The 17,804-nt window shown below is 55.2% G+C and overlaps 11 protein-coding genes across 11 annotated transcripts; 5 read left to right on the forward strand and 6 right to left on the reverse strand.

The window, feature by feature from the left end:
- Positions 1-205: 205 nt before the first annotated feature.
- BAUCODRAFT_37712 (uncharacterized protein) lies at positions 206-1,489 on the reverse strand. The gene is made up of 3 exons (XM_007681620.1): positions 1,222-1,489; positions 421-1,168; positions 206-359 (listed from the first exon to the last, which is right to left on the reverse strand). Exons 1-3 carry the CDS (start codon positions 1,455-1,457, stop codon positions 219-221), a joined length of 1,125 nt encoding a protein of 374 aa, XP_007679810.1. The 5' UTR covers positions 1,458-1,489; the 3' UTR covers positions 206-218.
- Positions 1,490-2,363: 874 nt separating this feature from the next.
- On the reverse strand, positions 2,364-4,015 carry BAUCODRAFT_37713 (uncharacterized protein). Its single transcript, XM_007681621.1, has 2 exons — positions 3,887-4,015; positions 2,364-3,835 (listed from the first exon to the last, which is right to left on the reverse strand). Exons 1-2 carry the CDS (start codon positions 3,924-3,926, stop codon positions 2,793-2,795), a joined length of 1,083 nt encoding a protein of 360 aa, XP_007679811.1. The 5' UTR covers positions 3,927-4,015; the 3' UTR covers positions 2,364-2,792.
- A 167-nt stretch (positions 4,016-4,182) lies between these two features.
- Positions 4,183-6,639, forward strand: BAUCODRAFT_151203 (uncharacterized protein; the record flags this gene model as incomplete). The annotated part of the gene is made up of 1 exon (XM_007681930.1): positions 4,183-6,639. The coding sequence occupies one exon, from the start codon at positions 4,183-4,185 to the stop codon at positions 6,637-6,639; it is 2,457 nt and encodes an 818-aa protein (XP_007680120.1).
- Positions 6,640-6,769: 130 nt separating this feature from the next.
- On the reverse strand, positions 6,770-8,748 carry BAUCODRAFT_262181 (uncharacterized protein). Its single transcript, XM_007681931.1, has 2 exons — positions 7,417-8,748; positions 6,770-7,337 (listed from the first exon to the last, which is right to left on the reverse strand). The coding sequence occupies exons 1-2, from the start codon at positions 8,371-8,373 to the stop codon at positions 6,900-6,902; spliced, it is 1,395 nt and encodes a 464-aa protein (XP_007680121.1). The 5' UTR covers positions 8,374-8,748; the 3' UTR covers positions 6,770-6,899.
- A 35-nt stretch (positions 8,749-8,783) lies between these two features.
- BAUCODRAFT_27137 (uncharacterized protein) lies at positions 8,784-10,431 on the forward strand (the record flags this gene model as incomplete). Its single annotated transcript, XM_007681560.1, has 2 exons — positions 8,784-9,023; positions 9,073-10,431. 2 exons carry the CDS (start codon positions 8,784-8,786, stop codon positions 10,429-10,431), a joined length of 1,599 nt encoding a protein of 532 aa, XP_007679750.1.
- A 2-nt stretch (positions 10,432-10,433) lies between these two features.
- On the reverse strand, positions 10,434-11,384 carry BAUCODRAFT_77406 (uncharacterized protein; the record flags this gene model as incomplete). Its single annotated transcript, XM_007681777.1, has 2 exons — positions 10,434-10,894; positions 10,928-11,384. 2 exons carry the CDS (start codon positions 11,382-11,384, stop codon positions 10,434-10,436), a joined length of 918 nt encoding a protein of 305 aa, XP_007679967.1.
- Positions 11,385-11,427: 43 nt separating this feature from the next.
- On the forward strand, positions 11,428-12,653 carry BAUCODRAFT_262330 (uncharacterized protein). The gene has a single exon (XM_007681932.1). The coding sequence runs from the start codon at positions 11,891-11,893 to the stop codon at positions 12,644-12,646; it is 756 nt and encodes a 251-aa protein (XP_007680122.1). The 5' UTR covers positions 11,428-11,890; the 3' UTR covers positions 12,647-12,653.
- Positions 12,654-13,420: 767 nt separating this feature from the next.
- Positions 13,421-13,789, forward strand: BAUCODRAFT_262923 (uncharacterized protein). Its single transcript, XM_007681933.1, has one exon. It carries the CDS (start codon positions 13,548-13,550, stop codon positions 13,761-13,763), a length of 216 nt encoding a protein of 71 aa, XP_007680123.1. The 5' UTR covers positions 13,421-13,547; the 3' UTR covers positions 13,764-13,789.
- Positions 13,790-14,500, reverse strand: BAUCODRAFT_262924 (uncharacterized protein). The gene has a single exon (XM_007681934.1). The coding sequence runs from the start codon at positions 14,311-14,313 to the stop codon at positions 13,816-13,818; it is 498 nt and encodes a 165-aa protein (XP_007680124.1). The 5' UTR covers positions 14,314-14,500; the 3' UTR covers positions 13,790-13,815.
- Positions 14,501-14,733: 233 nt separating this feature from the next.
- BAUCODRAFT_37721 (uncharacterized protein) lies at positions 14,734-15,706 on the reverse strand. The gene is made up of 2 exons (XM_007681622.1): positions 15,539-15,706; positions 14,734-15,480 (listed from the first exon to the last, which is right to left on the reverse strand). The coding sequence occupies exons 1-2, from the start codon at positions 15,666-15,668 to the stop codon at positions 15,200-15,202; spliced, it is 411 nt and encodes a 136-aa protein (XP_007679812.1). The 5' UTR covers positions 15,669-15,706; the 3' UTR covers positions 14,734-15,199.
- Positions 15,707-15,819: 113 nt separating this feature from the next.
- On the forward strand, positions 15,820-17,249 carry BAUCODRAFT_37722 (uncharacterized protein). Its single transcript, XM_007681623.1, has one exon. It carries the CDS (start codon positions 15,839-15,841, stop codon positions 17,177-17,179), a length of 1,341 nt encoding a protein of 446 aa, XP_007679813.1. The 5' UTR covers positions 15,820-15,838; the 3' UTR covers positions 17,180-17,249.
- Positions 17,250-17,804: the final 555 nt, after the last annotated feature.

Consider the following 17,804-nt stretch of genomic DNA (forward strand, 5'->3'; position numbering starts at 1 on the left):
ACTATCAGACGTCAAAGGTTAATGTCCCGCCAGACACAAGCAGCAACTCCACATTCGTACCTCGGCACGAGTCTCCCGGTGACTGTCGTGGACCACAGGAAGGCTAAAGTGCACGTGGACGAGGGACACTCGGCGACACCGACGTCAGGTAGTCACGAGTCGCCACCTGATTGTTATGTTGCTGGAGACAACTTGTTGTAGTATTTGCTCTTACCACATCATAACTCGTGCGACTCCTCAATCTCCTCGACCTCCTTGACGCTGGCCGTTGGTATACTAACAATAGTTGTCTTGAACTTGCGCGCACTGACACGGTTGCCAAACAGTACATCAAGCTCCGCATAAGTGCGCCCTTTAGCCTGTGGGAACAAGTCAGTACAATGGAACTGTGGGACGGATGGCGGGCCTATATGTACTTACCTCGGGCAATCTGAAAAAGGTCCAGATTAGCGACAGAATGCAGAAGCAACCCCAAAAGAAGCCTGCTTTGCCGCGCCAGTTCCATGCCGTTGGATTTAGCATGTACGGCGTTAGCGCCGAGTTGATGATCCCCATCACGCTCCAAGCACTTGCGGCAATGACGATGCTCTTCTGACGCAGGCGGGTTGACGGCATCTCCCCTACAATAGCGTAGAGCACTGGCCCGATAAAGGTTGAGTGTATGCTGAAGAACACTAAAAGTAGAGCCCCAGTAGCCCAGTTGGCACCTTTGTCCTTCGGCGGCGCCAGGGCCAAGAAACCAATCGTGAACAAAAGGATAATCGAAAGTACCATGCCGGTGAGGTATAGCGTCCGTCGACCGAACCTTGCCATCAGAAACCACGAACACACTGTGCCACAGAAGCCGATGGCATACTGGCCCATGGTCAAGTCGAAAGCGTTTGTCGCGGACAGGCCAGCTTGTTCGAAGAAGTATGTGCTATAACCAGCCAATCCATTGCCATGCAGATACTGAATGATGTACGCCATGATCACGATCTCAGTGCGGCGCAGGTCTACGCCCCGAAAGCAGTCGAGGTACGATGTGCCGGTCTTGAGCTCTTGCTCAATCTCGTTCGTGCGGACCATGAGCTCAAGCGTGTCTTGCAGCTGAGCTTCCGTCGGCTGGGTGGTCAGCCTGCGAAGCGAGGCTTTGGCGTCTTCGAGGCGCTTCTTGCGGATCAGCCACCTACAGAGAGTCAGTCGCCAACGTGCGCTCAGCGGTTGCAGTATCCCTCGTACCAAGGACTTTGCGGCGCGAGTAGAATTCCCAAAAACAGCGGCACCGGCCACACCCATTGGATCGCAAATGGGATCTTATAGCCCCACTTGTCTTTACGATAAAGTAGAGCGCGGAGTACACCAGCGCCTAGGAAGTGTCCAAACACCCAGCAGATGTTGATGTACGAAGTCAGGTAATGGCGCAGTGCGACAGGAGCCACCTCGGACGCATACGCCGTCGTCAGGCCCTGAAACATACCCCATGGAATACCACAGAGGATCTAAAAGCACCATCAACATGCCGTTGAGGGAACCACTGAGCGAGCTTCGATACGTACCTCACCAATGACAAGCACAGCCAAATTTGGCGCGTAGAATGGAACAAAGATAAACGCCACGATACTGCCCAAGGCCCCAAGCATGACAACCTTATGCCCAAAGCGATCAGCAAGAATACCATTGATCAACAATCCAATTATGCCACCAATGTTCGAGCCATTGGAAAGTCCTGACTGCCATTTGGCGGGGACCTGGCACTTTGTCACACCCTTGGCGTTAGTCGTGCAATGACCGTACTTCTGCTGGAAGGAAGGGTAAGCGTAGAAACTGGAGAGCAGGATGGTGTCGTATGCGAGCATGACAATGGTGCTGGAGAAGAGGATGGACCAAAGCGCGGCTTTAGGGTAGGTACGGAGGGCGGTGCGTAGGGACATGTGGGTTTGGGTGCGGGCGGCAGTTTGGGCGTCGCCGCCGACAGTCGCTGGAACGGCATCCTGGGCGATGGCAGCGGTGGCCTTTTCGTTCTTGTTGTTGTCGACCGCGGGAGCTATATCCGTGGTATCAGCTTGTCTCGCCATACTCGCCATTCGAGGATGGAGCGCAACAAAGAACTGTGCCTGGGAAACCGTGATGGCAGGTCGATAAGACAATACCAATGTTTCACAGGTTTACATAGAGCTGACAAGCACGCCATTTGCACCATCTGCATGGTACGATGCCGATCTTCCATGCATCAAGCGAGTGGCGTTCAGGATTCTAAAGCTGTATTGATGTGCGGGGTGCAGGTGTTCGCTGCACAACGCTGATCCGGTAAGCTGTGCTTGTGTCGTGGTTATATGTACCGAATGCCGAGACCTTTAGACGAAGCTTCAGCAAGCCGATCTAGCCGTGACCAAGTACGAATGCGGGTTTAGTGATCCAAGAATCCACGGGTGATTCCCATCTTCTGCTGACACAACAAGCTTCTACTGAGCTCGCCAAGGGCTGGGAGACAGCTGAGCTTACTCCCTGACTCGTACGTGTGGCAAGCTTATCTGCGTGAGCTGGTTGCGTGCTTTCGGTTGAGTTTTCGCCATTGGAACGCTCCATTTACCTGCACCTTCGTGTTCCACCAACTGCACTCTATTCGCCGCTTTGCGACGTCAACTCTTGGGAGTACCCGCGTTGCACGCGTGAGACGGATCCTGATCGAAGGACAGCTTGGGATATGGTCCTAGTGCTAGACCAATATTAGACGCTTCTCGGGGAGCCGCGGTCGAGGACGTCGGACCTTGTGTACGGTCTGCGTAGCTCCGTTCTCACCAGCTGTGATCCTACGAGCTTGCAGCAACTTCTTCCACGGTTGCTTCATGCGGCGTCTCAGCACCGCTTTCGGCTTTTGCCTCCTCATTCCTCTTCTTCGCCGCCAACTGCCACGCCGGAATCTGCGCCTTCCCACCGCCCAGCATGCGCCCAAACGGACTGTTAGTGCCCGATCTATCCGGCAGTGTAGAAGGTGAGGCTGCATTCGCTTTCTCACCGTCCGAAGAGTTGGCACCGTCCGCATGCCCATTCGTCTCCGGTGCTGGCGATGAAGAGGAGCCATCCACACCATTGACACCTGAACTCGGTCTCTGCTGGCCTCGTGAGAGCCCGCTATAACTTTGGTGCTGCGTGCTAGGCTGCTGCATGCGGTTCGCAACCAGCGTCTTCAGGCTCCTCATCTCGCCGACCAAGCTCTCCAACTTTTCCTCCGTGCCCTTCTTCTCCCGCTCGATAGCCTTGGGAATCTGATCCTTGACTTCCAGCAGTTCGCGAGCCATACTCCTTGCTTCCAACTCACGCGCCTCGTTCGCCTCCTTCATTTTGCTTAGCACAGCCTCCACCTCACTCAAGGCTTGATCTAGGCGTTCCGTGCGTGACTTTTCGGAGTCTTTTAGTGCTTGCGTGTCGGTCGCCAGCTGATCGAGGAGTGCGAAGGCTTTGTCAAATGCAGTATCGATGGAAGCCTTGTCTGCCTCTAGTTGTGGTGGAGTCGGAGGAGCTATCAGCGGGTAGACGTAGCGTTTGGCGGTCCAGTACATCGCGTAGCCTGCCCCGCCGACAACCGTCGCCATGATGAACCAGTCACGCCAGTCCCGCCGGGGAAGTTCAGGAGGTGGTTGGTTCCAGTAAGACGGTGGTTGTTGGTAGCCATACTGAGGCCGGTATTGTTGGGTGTTGTATGCTGAGGGCGGAGGCTGTGAGGTCGATGTCGCGGAAACTTGGCTGGTCCGGGCGAGTGAAGCATCGATCTCCTCTTGGGTGAGATTCTTGGAGCGGAGAAAGGCGATCTTCTGTTCAATGGGCGCCGTTGATACTGAGGGGTCTTGGAGGACTACAGGCGCGGTTAGCTCAATCGCTGGAGGAGATGTTGCGGGCGGCTCACATGTCACCGCCCCCTCGATTAGCTCTTCACGGATGGCCATGTTCCTGACTGAATACCGTTCGATATGCTCAGCGCTCTTTGCGGATTATGGTCAGGTGGAAACAATCGATCCCGAGTGTTCGCTGTGGCTGGCATCGACATTGATGAGCCGAGGCTGATAAGTCAGCAAACCTTTACTAGTGTTCAGTAGCGCGGACGGAGCGCATCGCGCTCTCATTGGCCGCCATCTCTACATACTGTATCTATACTGCATCCCGTACTGCAGGACTCCAACATCTAACACAGCAAGCTGAAGCATGGCGAGCGAAGAAAGCCTCAAGGAGTTCCCGGACGTGAGCAACAAACTCCAGGCTCCAAAGAAGCTGTCTACCTACGAAAAGGAGAGACAGGCCGCAGAAGCCAAGCGACAGAAAGCCGAAGAAGAAAACGCGGCGGCGCTGAGAGCCTTCCAGGACTCGTTCGCCGATGAAGAAGATGACTACCCAAGTAGTGCCCCACCCTCTGGACCCAGGGGCTCAGGATTGGGTTATGGCGAGCACGGCCGTGGCCACGCTCCATTCCCCTCGGGACCGAGAAGTGGTCCGCGAACCTCCGAATGGACGTCTGGAATGCCTCCTCCAAGTATGAAACGGAAACGCGCATTGGACGAGATGCGCGAGGCTCAGGAGGCCAGACGTGAGCAGCAGTCTGCATCGTACCTTCGCCACCGGGGCAGAGAGGAACAGTCCCCCTATAGAGATCGCGAGGATCGTGACGACGACCGTGAAGAGTCATCCGTTCCGAGACAGACCGTCCAGCTCGCCCAGCTACCTCCAGATACGACTAGAGAGCGGGTGGATAATCTGCTGAAAGGGTATCTAGAAGTGCATGACGTTCAGTTTCAGCCGCCAGCTGGACCTGGCCTCCCTGCTAAGCGATCGCTCTCCGCGCTCGTACAGCTGGCGAGGGATACTACGACGCCGCAGATCGACAGTGCAGTCTCAGCACTCAGGAACAAGTACCTTGGCTGCGGCTTCTACCTCGCAATTTCCAGGCATCTGTCTTCCGCTGCGCTGCATCCCAGCATGACTGCAGCTGGTGTATCGATTTCATCAGAACCGTTTGGTGCAGAGAAGCCAAAGCAGCAGCATGCGCGTTCAACGATGCGTAATGCTCCGCCACCGCAAGACCATAGAGGATTCGCACCACCCGAATCATATGACTCACCTGCGCGCGACTGGTATGACATGCCGAAGCAGCCCGAGGCTCTGGTCAGCGTACACACACCGATCGACATCGAGACCGTGCGCGCTATCCACATCTTAGTCGAGAAGCTAGCTACCGAACCGACACCATTACGGGGAATGAAGCTTGAAGCGTTGCTTATGGCAAAGCCAGAGGTTCAGAACGATGAGCGCTTCGCATTCTTGTACGACTCAAGAAGTCCGGCTGGGATATATTACCGCTACCTCCTTTGGGGACGCGAGGACCCGACCGACCGCAAGAAGCGTGCTAAAGGCTTAGAACGTGTTCACGATGACGTGATCGTTGAGTGGAGTCCACCAGACGGTCAATTGCCATTCATGGATCTTGCCAGCTTAGCGGACGTTGTGACCGACATTGACTATGTATCAAGCGATGAGGAAAGTGATGACGAAGGCGCAGCGCGTCGGTTCAACGATAACAGGGACGTAGTCGATCCACTTGAAGCGAAGGACAAGCAACATCTTACACCGCTCAAGCGAGCGAGACTGGTGCATCTACTGTCGCGACTGCCGACCAGCAACGCTCGACTTCGAAAAGGAGACATAGCTCGCATCACTAACTTTGCCATCAATCACGCTGGCACTGGCGCGGAGGAGATTGTCGACATACTGCTGCTTAACATTACCAAGCCGTTCTCTGCTACCCTGGCGGCAAAGTACGAGGATGAGGATGATGTGCCGGATGAGGAAGACGAGTACGAGCCAGACGCAGAGCTACCGTCTCTGGGATTCGGCACGCCACCGCAGAGGGACACCGGGAATAAACGCGACGAAGACCCATCGACTTCGAAGCTCATCGCGCTCTACGCTATCTCAGACATACTTTCCGCGTCTTCCACGGCAGGCGCAAGGAACGCGTGGAAGTACCGTCAACTCTTCGAGGCAGGTTTCAAGGCACAAAAGACATTTGTCCACCTTGGTAGGATGGAGAAGGATCTTGGCTGGGGTAAGATGAGGGCGGAGCAATGGAAGCGCAAGGTTGGTGTAGTGTTTGGAATTTGGGAAGGGTGGAGTGTGTTCAGCAGCGACGTGCATCAGGAGTTCAAGAAGAGCTTCTTCGAGCCGCCGCTGACGGAGGAGGAGAGGCGGGCTGAGGAGGAAGCTCGGAAGGTCGAGGAGAAGAAGGCGGAGGAGGCAAAGTTGACGGCGAAGTTCAAGCGGGTTAACCATCCCGGGCTGGCAGGGAATGCGTCTCCAGAATCTGTCAGTCTTGGTGGGCTGCGGCAGCCAGAGTGGACTGGAAATAGTACACTGAATGAAGATCCGAGCGATATAGCTATGAGCGATGCTGGCCAGGCGCCGACGGAAAATGTCACCGACAAGCACACGGCCGAAGAGACGCACGTCGCCGCTTTTAAGGCCACTGAAGGAAGGCCTAATGGGGTCGGCGACTCCAGTGCCGAAGATCTTGCAAAACCCGAGCCTGCTGCTCCGAACGCTCCAAAGCCATCGCGTCCTAAGAGGATGCGTGCTGAGGACATGTTCGCCAGTGACGAAGAGGAGGCGTGATCTCAATGATCCTGGATAACCAATGGTAGGATCGCCGAACAATGTTATTCAGAGTACAGCACGACATGTCATTCAACCTTTCAGGTTTGCTCCCCAATGGCACCTTTTGCACGTTGCTCCGGCCGGCCATTTCTGGTGAGATGTATTGTGTCGTACCAGTCTAAACATCCGATTCCACAGATGGAGTGCCATGGGGCTTTAGCTTCTGGTGATAAATGCACGCACAGTTTGCGGGTGACTTGCAGTGCTAGTATTAATGATCATACGAGCTTTAGGTGAAAACCACCTCCCTTCTCTTCTTCCTCCCGTCCTTTGAAAATCGAGCTGAAATCAACATCACCTTGCAAACCCGGCGCCGCTGCACGAGCAGGCGCATTCGGACTAGCATGCCGTCGCCGCTTCTCCTGGCCCGCCTTGGATGGAAACGTAGGGAACACAGCTGTGGGCTTTGGTCTTGGATCCTCGCGGAAGTAAGGGTGCTCAAGCATCGCATTGGCGCTTGGTCGCTTCACCGGATCCAGTGACAGTAAGCTATCGAGCAACTTAACACCAGCGTTCGTCAGCGTTGCGAACTTGGAGCGAACGATGCTGCCCTGTGCGGTCTTCGACGCCGGAGGCAGTCGGAGAGTACGAGCATTCGGTAAGCGCTTAAAGCCAGGCCAGGTGTCTTCACTCGGGATGCCGCAGAGCTCGAAGATCTGTGCGCTCGTCAATGGGAGGGTACGAACAGCGTATCTGACCTTCCCAGCCGTGGAACGGGCTGGAGGACCGACTCACCTTGCTCAATTGATCGACTTCGTTCTTCCCTTGCAGTAAGGGCTGCTTCGTAAGCAGCTCGCCGAAGATGCAGCCTAAACTCCACATGTCGACACTACGGTCATACTCCTTGGCTCCGAGCAACAGCTCCGGCGAGCGATACCAGAGCGTAACGACAAGCTGGGTAAGGTTAGTAGGCGGTGGGTCACCGACGAAGCGTGCCATGCCGAAATCGGCTATCTTGATTTCTCCTCGGTTGTTCATGAGGATGTTGCTGGTCTTCAGGTCACGATGGAGAATCCAGTGGTCATGCAGAAACTCCACCGCACTTCCGAGCTGAAGTAGTAGGGTTTTGATTTCTGACGGTAGAAACGGTTCGTCCATGTCTTCCTGCAGCGTCTTCAGGTCATGCTCGAGAAACTCCATGACCAGGAAGATGTCGTTTCGCGTTTCGCCCTCTCCAGACACTACCTCGCGGAGGTTTACAACATGCCGATGCTTGGCCGCGTTCAGACACTGAATCTCCCGCAGCGCAGTTACTGGAAAGCCACCGTCTCGAACAGCATCAAGCTTGAGCTTCTTGATAGCGACGATCTCACCAGTGGACTCTTCGCGTGCACGTGACACAAAACCGTAGCTGCCTTCTTCGATGGCATTCAACATGTCGAACCGCTCGATAGACCGACTGTGCTGCCATGATGGTGGTTGGAAACACAAGAGATGCCGCTCGCTCTCCTCAGTGGCATTGCCCTGCTCGTCTCCGCTGTATGACAGTCGTCGGCGCTTGGCTGGTCGCTCTGTGTCTTCGTAATCATGTCGCCGACCATTCGTCTCCGTCGAGGATGCCTCTGCTGCTCGTTTCACTTCTTCCGCTTTGCGCTGCTTCTCTGCCTTCAATCGCTTCTTCTCCTCCTTCTCCGCCTTGCGTCGGGCATCCTCCACTGCATCGTCCGCTGCACTTGCCCATCGAGATGCCATTTCTCCATGAGTTGTGGTCAAGTCGTGCGGAGACGAGCGGAGGTGGAAGAATTCGGGGTGACGCGAATCCAAGCTGCTAGCGCATCTTCAATCACGCAACTCTCACTCATTCACCATTGTCACATCTCATGCTGGAGTTAGAGAGGGCTCGGTAGTTGATGATGAGAAGCTGCGTACCTCGGTCAGCCGGATTATATTCACGAAGCACCCGGGTAATACGATTATCGCACTGCAGAGCTTCCGGCGCAACATGGAATTCGACGGACGCAGGAGAAGGCGGCCACCGGTGGTCAACACCACTGGCCAAACAGCTGGCTGAGGCCGTTACAGTATGTATGAAAGGGGGCATGAACTAGAGAGAATATTGAGGAGATTATCAGACAACCGGACCAATACCCGTAGCCTCCTACATGCGCCAATGTCTAACTTCTGATCTGGGCGGCTACTACACCTCAACCGCACTCTCAGATAGCGACCAATTCGGATCGAAAGGCGACTTCGTTACATCCCCAGAAATTAGCCAGATCTTCGGAGAATTGATCGGGGTGTGGATCGTGGCAGAATGGATCGCTCAGGGCAGAAAGACTGAAGGCGTCTGTCTCATGGAGATGGGTCCAGGAAGAGGAACACTCATGGATGACGTGCTGAGAGTACGTTCCCTCATACGCATCATCATGTGGCGTGCTGATTTCGAAATAGACAGTACGCAATTTCCCGCCTTTAGCGAAAGCCATCGAGGCAGTGTACTTGGTGGAAGCGAGCCAGAACCTTCGACTAGCACAGCACAAGCTCCTTTGCGGAGATACACCGCTACTTAGGAACGATCTCGGGTTCGAAAGTACAAGCAAACACTCCAAAGACCTCAGGATCATCTGGACGGAGGACATACGTTTCGTGCCGCGAACTACCGACAAGGCCCCTTTCATCATTGCGCATGAGTTCTTTGATGCTTTACCAATACACGTGTTTCAGTCTGTGCTACCAAACCCACAACAAGCTGACAATGCCGCACAATCGCAATCCACAGCTCTGGGTCAGGTCGACTCCACAGCCTCTTCGCCTGGCTGGACAAAAGACGAGATTGCAAGGTTGGCTCAGTTACGGGTAGATCAAGGTTTAAACTGGGAAGAAGTCGCAAAGCAACTACAGCGCTCCATCTTGGACGTTCGAGCGAAGTACTATGAGCTGTCAATGCCGAATAAGGCAAGCGAAGCGGTACCACGACGGAGCGCGAGTGGGAAATCGCAGGGTAATCAATGGCGTGAGCTTGTCGTCTCACCAAAGCCACCGCATCGATTGAAAGAGGATGAGCCGGAGTTCGAGCTTACGAAGTCTAGGGCAGGGACGCCGCATTCAATGTACCTGCCTGAGACATCCGCCCGTTATCGGGCGCTGAAGGATATTGACGGCGCCACCATTGAAATCAGTCCAGAAAGCCAGGCTTATGCTCGCGACTTCGCCATCCGACTCGGTGGCCTTAACCCGCAGGAAGCCACCAAGGGCTCAGCAGTCACACCGGTGACGGCTCGTACGGTGTCTTCTGCGCCAAGTGAGGAAGCCTTTCTCAAACGCGAACCTTCCGGTGCAGCGTTGATCATCGACTACGGCCCTGCTTCAACAATCCCGGCCAACTCGCTGCGCGGCATTAAACAGCACCGACGCGTCTCACCTTTCCTTTCGCCAGGTACCACGGATGTCTCGGCTGATGTTGACTTCCTCGCCCTTGCTGAATCCGCCATCAACGCGTCTCCGGGAGTCGAAGTCCACGGCCCGGTAGAACAGGGCCGTTTCCTCACAGCCATGGGGATCGAAGAGCGGGCGGCGCAGCTCGTCAAGCAAGCTGTAGACCGAGAGCGTGGCGGAAGTACGGGTCAAGATAAGGCTGAGCTCACGGAATTGGTAAAGCGAATCGAGAGCGGCTGGAAACGGCTCGTTGATCGCGGACCGCAAGGCATGGGCCGGTTATATCAGGTCATGGCCATTACGCCCTACAAGCCTGCGAAAGAAGGGCAACCCCGCCGCAGGCCTGTTGGGTTTGGTGGTGACATTACAGTCTGATGCTAAAGCTTATTCGGGAACAAGGGTGCGTCGCGGCCGCCGCGGAACAGGTCCAGCATCTCCTTGCCCATCCACTGCGCTCTGCTCTTGGCAATGCCACCCTCAATCTCCTGGATTCTGTTGGACTGTATAAGGTACCCGCTGCCGTTCGCCTTCATGCCGAGGCCCATAAGGTGGGCTACCGTTAGCGCGATGGTCTCAGCATTGTTGATAGGCACGCCGCGACCGGCCATTTCCTTGCCCCAATCTTCGATGCTCTGGCCGTCTTCCCGGCCAAGCACGATGGGTGTCAGTGTGATACCTGGAGCAATAACCGAGAGGGCAATGCCGACCTTGGCGCAGTCACCTTTGAGCGCTCGCAAGTAGCCGACCACGCCATGCTTTGCAGCAGAGTACAAAGGCGCGCCTGCGGACGCAAGATAGCCGGCCAAACTCGCTGTCATCACGATACTGCCGCCATGGCCTTTGCCAGATCCTCTCTGGCTACCCTCCGCACCGGAGTCGTTTCGCAGATGGTACACTGCGAGCTTTAAGCTATCGCCTACGGCGCGGATGTCGATGTCAATGGTTCGCCGGTCCGGCTCCTTGAGCCCGCCGTCGCTGTCGCGGTGATCGGTAAAGATCTGCTCACCCATCTCGGCGACGCCCGCGTTCACGAAGACGCAGTCAAGACGGCCAAAGTGCTGCGCAGCTTGGGCGAAACCATCTCGCTGTGACCGCCAGTTCGTCACATCGCACTGCACGTAGAGAAACCGCGGAGAGTCCTTGAGCCCTTTGACAGGCGGAGGAGAAGAAGCGCGGTCAAGACAGACAACGTTGTTATTGAAGCAAGGCTCGTGCAGGAAGAGTGCTGTTGCCAGACCAATACCGGATGCGCCGCCTGTGATTAGGATCGTTGATCGCTGCGGTGGATTTGCCGTTGTAGGCGAGAGGCTGAAAGCTTCGGAGGTCATCTTCGTGTTCAGCTCACTGCTTTCAACTGAGTTACTGTGATCTATTTCCAGTAAGGGAGCTGGTCAACAGAACAGCATGAAGGCATCTCAGCCCGGTGGCTAAACATTGACCGAGATGGGTGCAGTGAGGGGCGCGTGCCTGTGCCTCGGCTTCACAACAGTCACCATTATCGAAAACGAGAGCATCAGCATAGGGATGGTGAATTACCGATAACCAGGCCTCTCCGACCAACCCTATGGGGTTTCCCTACTTTCGCTATGCCGACATTCCCTGTTCGGGTAGATGGAATGGGAACGCTTCCTGCCATGGCTGCGAGATGCCTCGCAAGGAGCCTGAGGCACACTTGCGGCTAGGCGTCTAATCACGCGTGTTCACGCAGCGACGTTCAAGATACAGGCCATCGTCAGCAGACATGTGAACCCCTGCACACATGCCAGGTCCTCAAGGTTGGGGTGATCAGCTACCGTTCAGTTAGCACTCGGGCGTCGTTCAACCAGTTGATCCGATGTCTCGCAATGAGCGCGGCGTGTACATTGACCCGAACGGCAAGAAGACCTTTGTGCCGCTCGAGAACAACCCAGAGGTATTCACCGAATTGGTCCACAAACTGGGTGTCTCGCCGGAGCTTGGCTTTTACGATGTGTACTCAATTGACGATCAAGACCTGCTCGCGCTCATACCGCGGCCTGCCCACGCCCTTATCTTCATCTCGCCGGCAGACGTCTACCATCGCGTCCGTGCAATGGAAAGCGGAACGAAAGAACTCACCTACGAGGGCTGTGGCGACCGAGAACCCGTCATATGGTTCAAGCAAACCATCGGCCACGCATGCGGACTGATAGCGCTGCTTCACAGCGTTAGCAACGGCCCAGCCAAGCGTTTCATCCAAAGCAAGTCATTGCTTGACGAGCTTCTCACCGAGGCCGTGCCGCTCAAACCACTTCCGCGCGCTGACGTACTCTACCGTTCCGATGACCTCGAAAAAGCTCACATGTCGGTCGCTTTCAAAGGTGACTCAGTAGCCCCACTTGCGGCCGAACCGAATGGATACCATTTTATCAGCTTCGTAAAGGGCAAGGACGGGCATCAGTACGAGCTTGAGGGAGCGTGGAGCGGTCCGATCGACCGCGGTGCGCTTGACGAAGATGAAGACGTTCTCAGCCCCAAGGCTTTGCAGGCCGGTATCAGAAGGTTCGTTGAAGCTGCTGAGGGTAATGTGGAGTTCAGTATTGTTGCGCTGGCTACGAGGCCTAGCTACTGAGGGCAATATGATGCTAGCAAGCTTGGTGTCCAGACTGGTTGTAAAGGTTACTAGCCGGCGCCTGCAAGCTTAGATCATAACGCTTACTGTCAACGTCCACTTGGCCAGTGCCGCTGGCATGTCGCAGATGGCATGTCGTCCTCTTCCCGCAGCCTGTCAATAGAAACTGGATGCTTGAAGTGAATGCCCTTTGCTCCTCAGATTGCCACGTCAATTGAGAACCTGCCGAGGGTTGGCACTTGAACCTGGCGGCACGACTGTCGACTTCCTTCAGTACCAGTCTCCTTGCCATGGCGGAGGACTGCCAGACCATTGCATTCGGTAACTATCTACAAGGCATATGCTGTTGTCAGCATCGAAACACCGCAATGCCCGCCGTCATGAGCGGTGTCAACATACCGTAGTCCCCGAAAATGTGCCTATCTTTGTAATCATATCCCCAATGGCCTCCATAGTTGGCACCGTACGTCAAAACCCCGGCTCGGAATCTGCAGTCGCAAGTTAGGTCCTACATACTCCTGTCAGCCGTGACAATACCTTTGAGCCTGTCAGGCCTTGCTGCTTGTAAGTGAGTTAATCCCCGTGTATGGATCTGGCCCACACATTACCCACAGAAGCGGGCTCCTCGCGGCAGTCGGTAGTCATCTACACATCTTAATCACACAACTCATTCCCCACGATCGGAGCGACTGGCGCAGGACTTACCCCAGCGCTCTTCCCACCTCTCCTTCATTGGCGGCCCGCCGTAACTCATTCCATACTTACGCGGAGCAGCAAGATCCTCCTGCAGGATCTGCAGACCGAGATTGTCCTTGCCCCTAGGTCAGCACGAGAGAGTGTACGGAAGGTGGGATACGCACTCGAATTGTACATCCTTGCTTGTCGCCCCATGCCAGAGTGAATGGCATTGCTGAAAGCGCGACCACGTGTACCGAGCGGTCGTATTCGTAGTGCCCGCCATAGCTTGGTCCGCCACTTCCGTGCCAGTGCTCGTAGGGGCTGCCCGGGAAGACATCGCCTGGGTAGAGGGACGAGCGGCGTTCGCCGTAAAGGTAAGGGGCGTGGTAGTCTATGGTATGCTTATATGTATTGTTTTCGTGGCCTTGTATCGGAGTAATGCACCATATCTTATGCTTGCGTTAGCGGAGCTATTGAAGTCGTGATGGGAGCTAAACATTGAGGCTTGCCATCAGAGAGCCTGTTGTTAACGTGACGCCAGTCATGCTTAGTAGCAGTAAATGAAGTCTCGATTCCGTGACTGAGGGACGAGCAAATGCTGACTTTTTGCAGCAGTGACTAGCAACGTTCAACGAGGCAGGACTCAGCTGTTTGTGGCGGTTAATCGATACTATTTGATCGAGCAGAGGTCGCGGTCTAAGCACGACGGCTAGTATTCCGCGGCTACAGTGTCTGCGTCGGTCAGCCGCGGATGGGTGAGCCTTGCTCCTCGTGGTACAAGTTTGCGCCGAAATACGTCGGAGACAAAAGGAGTTCTGACTCGACGGGCATGCTGTGCCACCGAACCCATAGCGTAGTGAACAATACTTGTTGTCTGCAGTGTCTGGTATCCATACTAGGCCAGTAAGCTTTCGATAGAGCTGCAGATCCTTGACCGTGCCACGACACATACGAATCGCTAAAGGTCCAACGCTAAAGAACGCAATCATATTCCAACCAGAGTCACGTGAGCAAGCCCGAACATCTTCTCGTTCAAGTATCTTGGTATGCTATTGACCAACGCCGTGTTGCTGGGACATAATGTCTCCGGAGATTCACGCCCAGCCTCGCATCCATGGTCACATCCTAATGATGGGATCGCGCCAAATCGGGGGACTCCGTGTAGCCCATCGGTGTCCGGCTAATCATCATATCATTAGCGAAACTGTGCGCAAGTGACTCCCAAGTCAGCAACTTGACCTACTCCACCAATCCGTGTTCGGCACCCTCGCGTAGCTGGGCGGACCTCCGTAGTCGTAACCGTACGTTGCATTCTGATATGGAATCTGCAGACTAAGGCCGTCTATTGCGTCGCAAAACTTAATCAGCGTGTGATCTGATTTGCAGAAGGGAAGGATGGTAGCTTACTCGGCGAGTACCGATGTGCGTAGCTGCGGCCTTCAATCATCCTGGCACGGCCGTACACGCGCAGAAAGGGTGGTTGACGGTCGTATGGCCCTCCACCGTACATGAGTCCGCCGCTGCCATGGTAATGGGGTCGCCACCAGGGGTCGCACGGGTGAATTGAGTAACGTGACAAGCTCATGGTGGCTGGCGGCAAATGGTGTTCGGCTGCGGTGAGAAGTATATGCAGTATAGCATCTTATTTGCCAAGCGGAAGTCGACGTTCTGAAGTATAGGCACTGTGAAGGAGTAGTGAAGGCCGCCGACTGCTGGCCATGCAAGGCCGGAAATGGCACCTGCGTGCATATTCCAAAATCATTGACTGCCGTGAACCTGGCCCATACTCAACGCTCAGTGTCAGACTGCCGCGCTTTAATTGCCACCGCACTTCGATTCATTGCGCGAGAGGAGGGCCATCTTGAGTGGATGTCGCTAGAACTGGGCGTTCTTGATCTCCTTGAAGCTTTTCTTCGTCCCCTTGAGCTGCGTGGCGGTCTGATTGTCGGCCCGTTGCGTCTTGTCGTGGATGCCCAACTTGTACTGATCTGGGCCTGTTTGTCGCCCTTGCACCACGTTCTCTAACAGTATCTTAGCGACTCCTTGCGCGTGCTCGATCGCTTGCGCCGCTTGCCCGCCGCCCGACTCCCACTTGCGGCTATTGTCGAATGATTCACGCGCGAGTTGACGGGATGCTTTGAGCGTCCTCTCATCATCTAAATACAGCGTAAGCACCAATTACCCTTGTGGTAGGAGGGTGAAGTGGGTGTATACCTCGAAATGCGATGCCCGTTGCGCGCAGCAGATGTCTATACGTCGCAAGCGCCGCCTCTCGGTTTCGTGCCGTCTCGATAGGCGTGAGGGTCTTGGAAGCCAAATGCTTGAGGGATGGTATGGCACTCATCGTTGCTTCTCACGGACTGATACTCGATGCCCGAAAGAAAGGAGGATGATTGATACTCGCCTGACTCGCACACTTTCCGCATTGAGATGCACGGGCCTCAATCCAAGAAATTAATCTCGAGCCAGTGCATCTTCTCTCTTCCCACTGTCTTGACCATCACCATCGCCAGCATGGCCACCATTCAGCTAACTGCATCTCTCCCGCCTCTCCCTTCGGACTGGTCAGCGGAAAAAGATTTCAAGCCCATTTCCTCCCTCTCTGCCCCAACCAACCGCACCATCGAACCCCTCGGCCCACACTTCCTCGCTCATGCCCGCCGCAAGCGCCACCACCGCACCTTCAGCGAGGACGAGCGTATCCAAGCCGCAGTCACCGCCAAGAAGACCGAAGATGAAGACCCGGGCGAGATCTCCGAGCCTGAGGACCCCATGCTGCTGCAGCGGGAAGCCAAGGACTGGAAGACGCAAGACCACTACGCTATCATGGGTCTGAGCAAGTATAGGTGGAGAGCGACCGAGGATCAAATCAAGAAGGCGCACAGGAAGAAGGTGCTACGGCATCATCCGGACAAGAAGGCCGCGAGCGGAAAGGAGGAGGGCGATCAGTTCTTCAAATGCATTCAGCGGGCGACGGAGATACTGATGGACCCTGTGAAGCGCAGGCAGTTCGACAGTGTAGACGAGGCTGCCGAGGTCGAGCCGCCGAACAAGAAAGATGTGCAGAAGAAAGCCAGTAACTTCTACAAGCTCTGGGGTGCCGTCATCGAGGCCGAATCAAGGTTCAGCAAGAAGCAACCCGTGCCTCAACTTGGTACTGAGAAGTCCACTCGCGAAGAAGTGGAAGGCTTCTACAACTTCTGGTATAACTTCGATTCGTGGCGGACGTTTGAGTACCTCGACGAAGACGTGCCTGATGACTCTGCCTCCCGTGATCAGATTCGGCATATGGAGAAGAAGAACAACAATGCCCGCAAGAAGCGCAAGGTGGAGGATACGGCGCGGTTGAGGAAGTTGATCGATGATGTGATGGCGCAGGACGAGCGGATCAAGAAGTTCAGGCAGGAGTCTTCGAAGCAGAAGAATGCGAAGAAATTTGAGAGGGAGGCAGCGGAGAAGGCGGCGAAGGAAGAGGCGCAGCGGAAGAAGGAAGAAGAGGAGCGGGCGGCGAAGGAGAAGGAGGCCAATGAGAAGGCGGCCAAGGAGGAAGGCAAGAAGGCTAAGGAGGCCGCGAAGAATGCGGCGAAGAAGAACAAGCGCGTCATTCGTGGTGCGGTGAAGGATGGGAATTACTTTGCTGATGGCGAGGCAAGTCCGCAACAAATTGATGGCGCGCTTAACGATGTGGATGCGTTGATCTTGAAGTTGGATAATGAGGAGATTGCGGCGCTGACGGCGACATTGCAAGGGAAGACGGGTAATGCGGAGATTAAGGCTGTGTTTGTCGAGGAGGTCAAGAGGATGGTGGAGGGCGGTAAGTTGGCGGAAGGGGAGATGAAGACATTGGGTGCGTAGTGAGCGTTTGCCGGAGTGTGATAGATGGATAGAGCTCAGGTAAATTGCAGTGCCGATATTCATTGCTGACTTCTCCGTACTTCGCTCCGTGTCTTGGTCAGATTGTATCTTCTGACTGATGCCTTGCTGCACCTCCGAACTAGGCAGGAGCTGGCCTCGTGACATCGATGGCGCGTGATATGCGAGTCACAAGCTCACTTTAGGCAGCTCTTAACACTCCTGAGCGAGACGTACCTCTTCTTGCCGACAGACAAGCTCGCACCACCGCAATTGTCTCACACCTCCTTCAAGTTCATGACGCCCGTCAACGAAATGCCGTCGCTGAAGAAGAAACGCAAGCTTGACGTCGATCATGAGCAGCCACTAGTGACCAAGCAAGGCGGTGGCCGGAAACGCAAGAAGCTGAGGTAGTTGATTCCACCTCCCTTTCGGCATCAGTGCGGCTGACTGAGCGAGCAGTGCTACGCATGACGAGCCAGCACCAACTAAGGACCTGTTTCGCAGGCTGCCAGGCGAGATCCGCAATCGAATCTACGAACTGGTCATTAAACCGGATCTCTACGCACAACATCCCACAGAAGCAACATGGGTGACGAAAGCGGCCTTGGCCAAGGAGCTCGTCGAA

This window comes from Baudoinia panamericana, assembly GCF_000338955.1.
Source record: "Baudoinia panamericana UAMH 10762 unplaced genomic scaffold BAUCOscaffold_12, whole genome shotgun sequence".
NCBI classification, from domain to species: domain Eukaryota; kingdom Fungi; phylum Ascomycota; class Dothideomycetes; order Mycosphaerellales; family Teratosphaeriaceae; genus Baudoinia; species Baudoinia panamericana.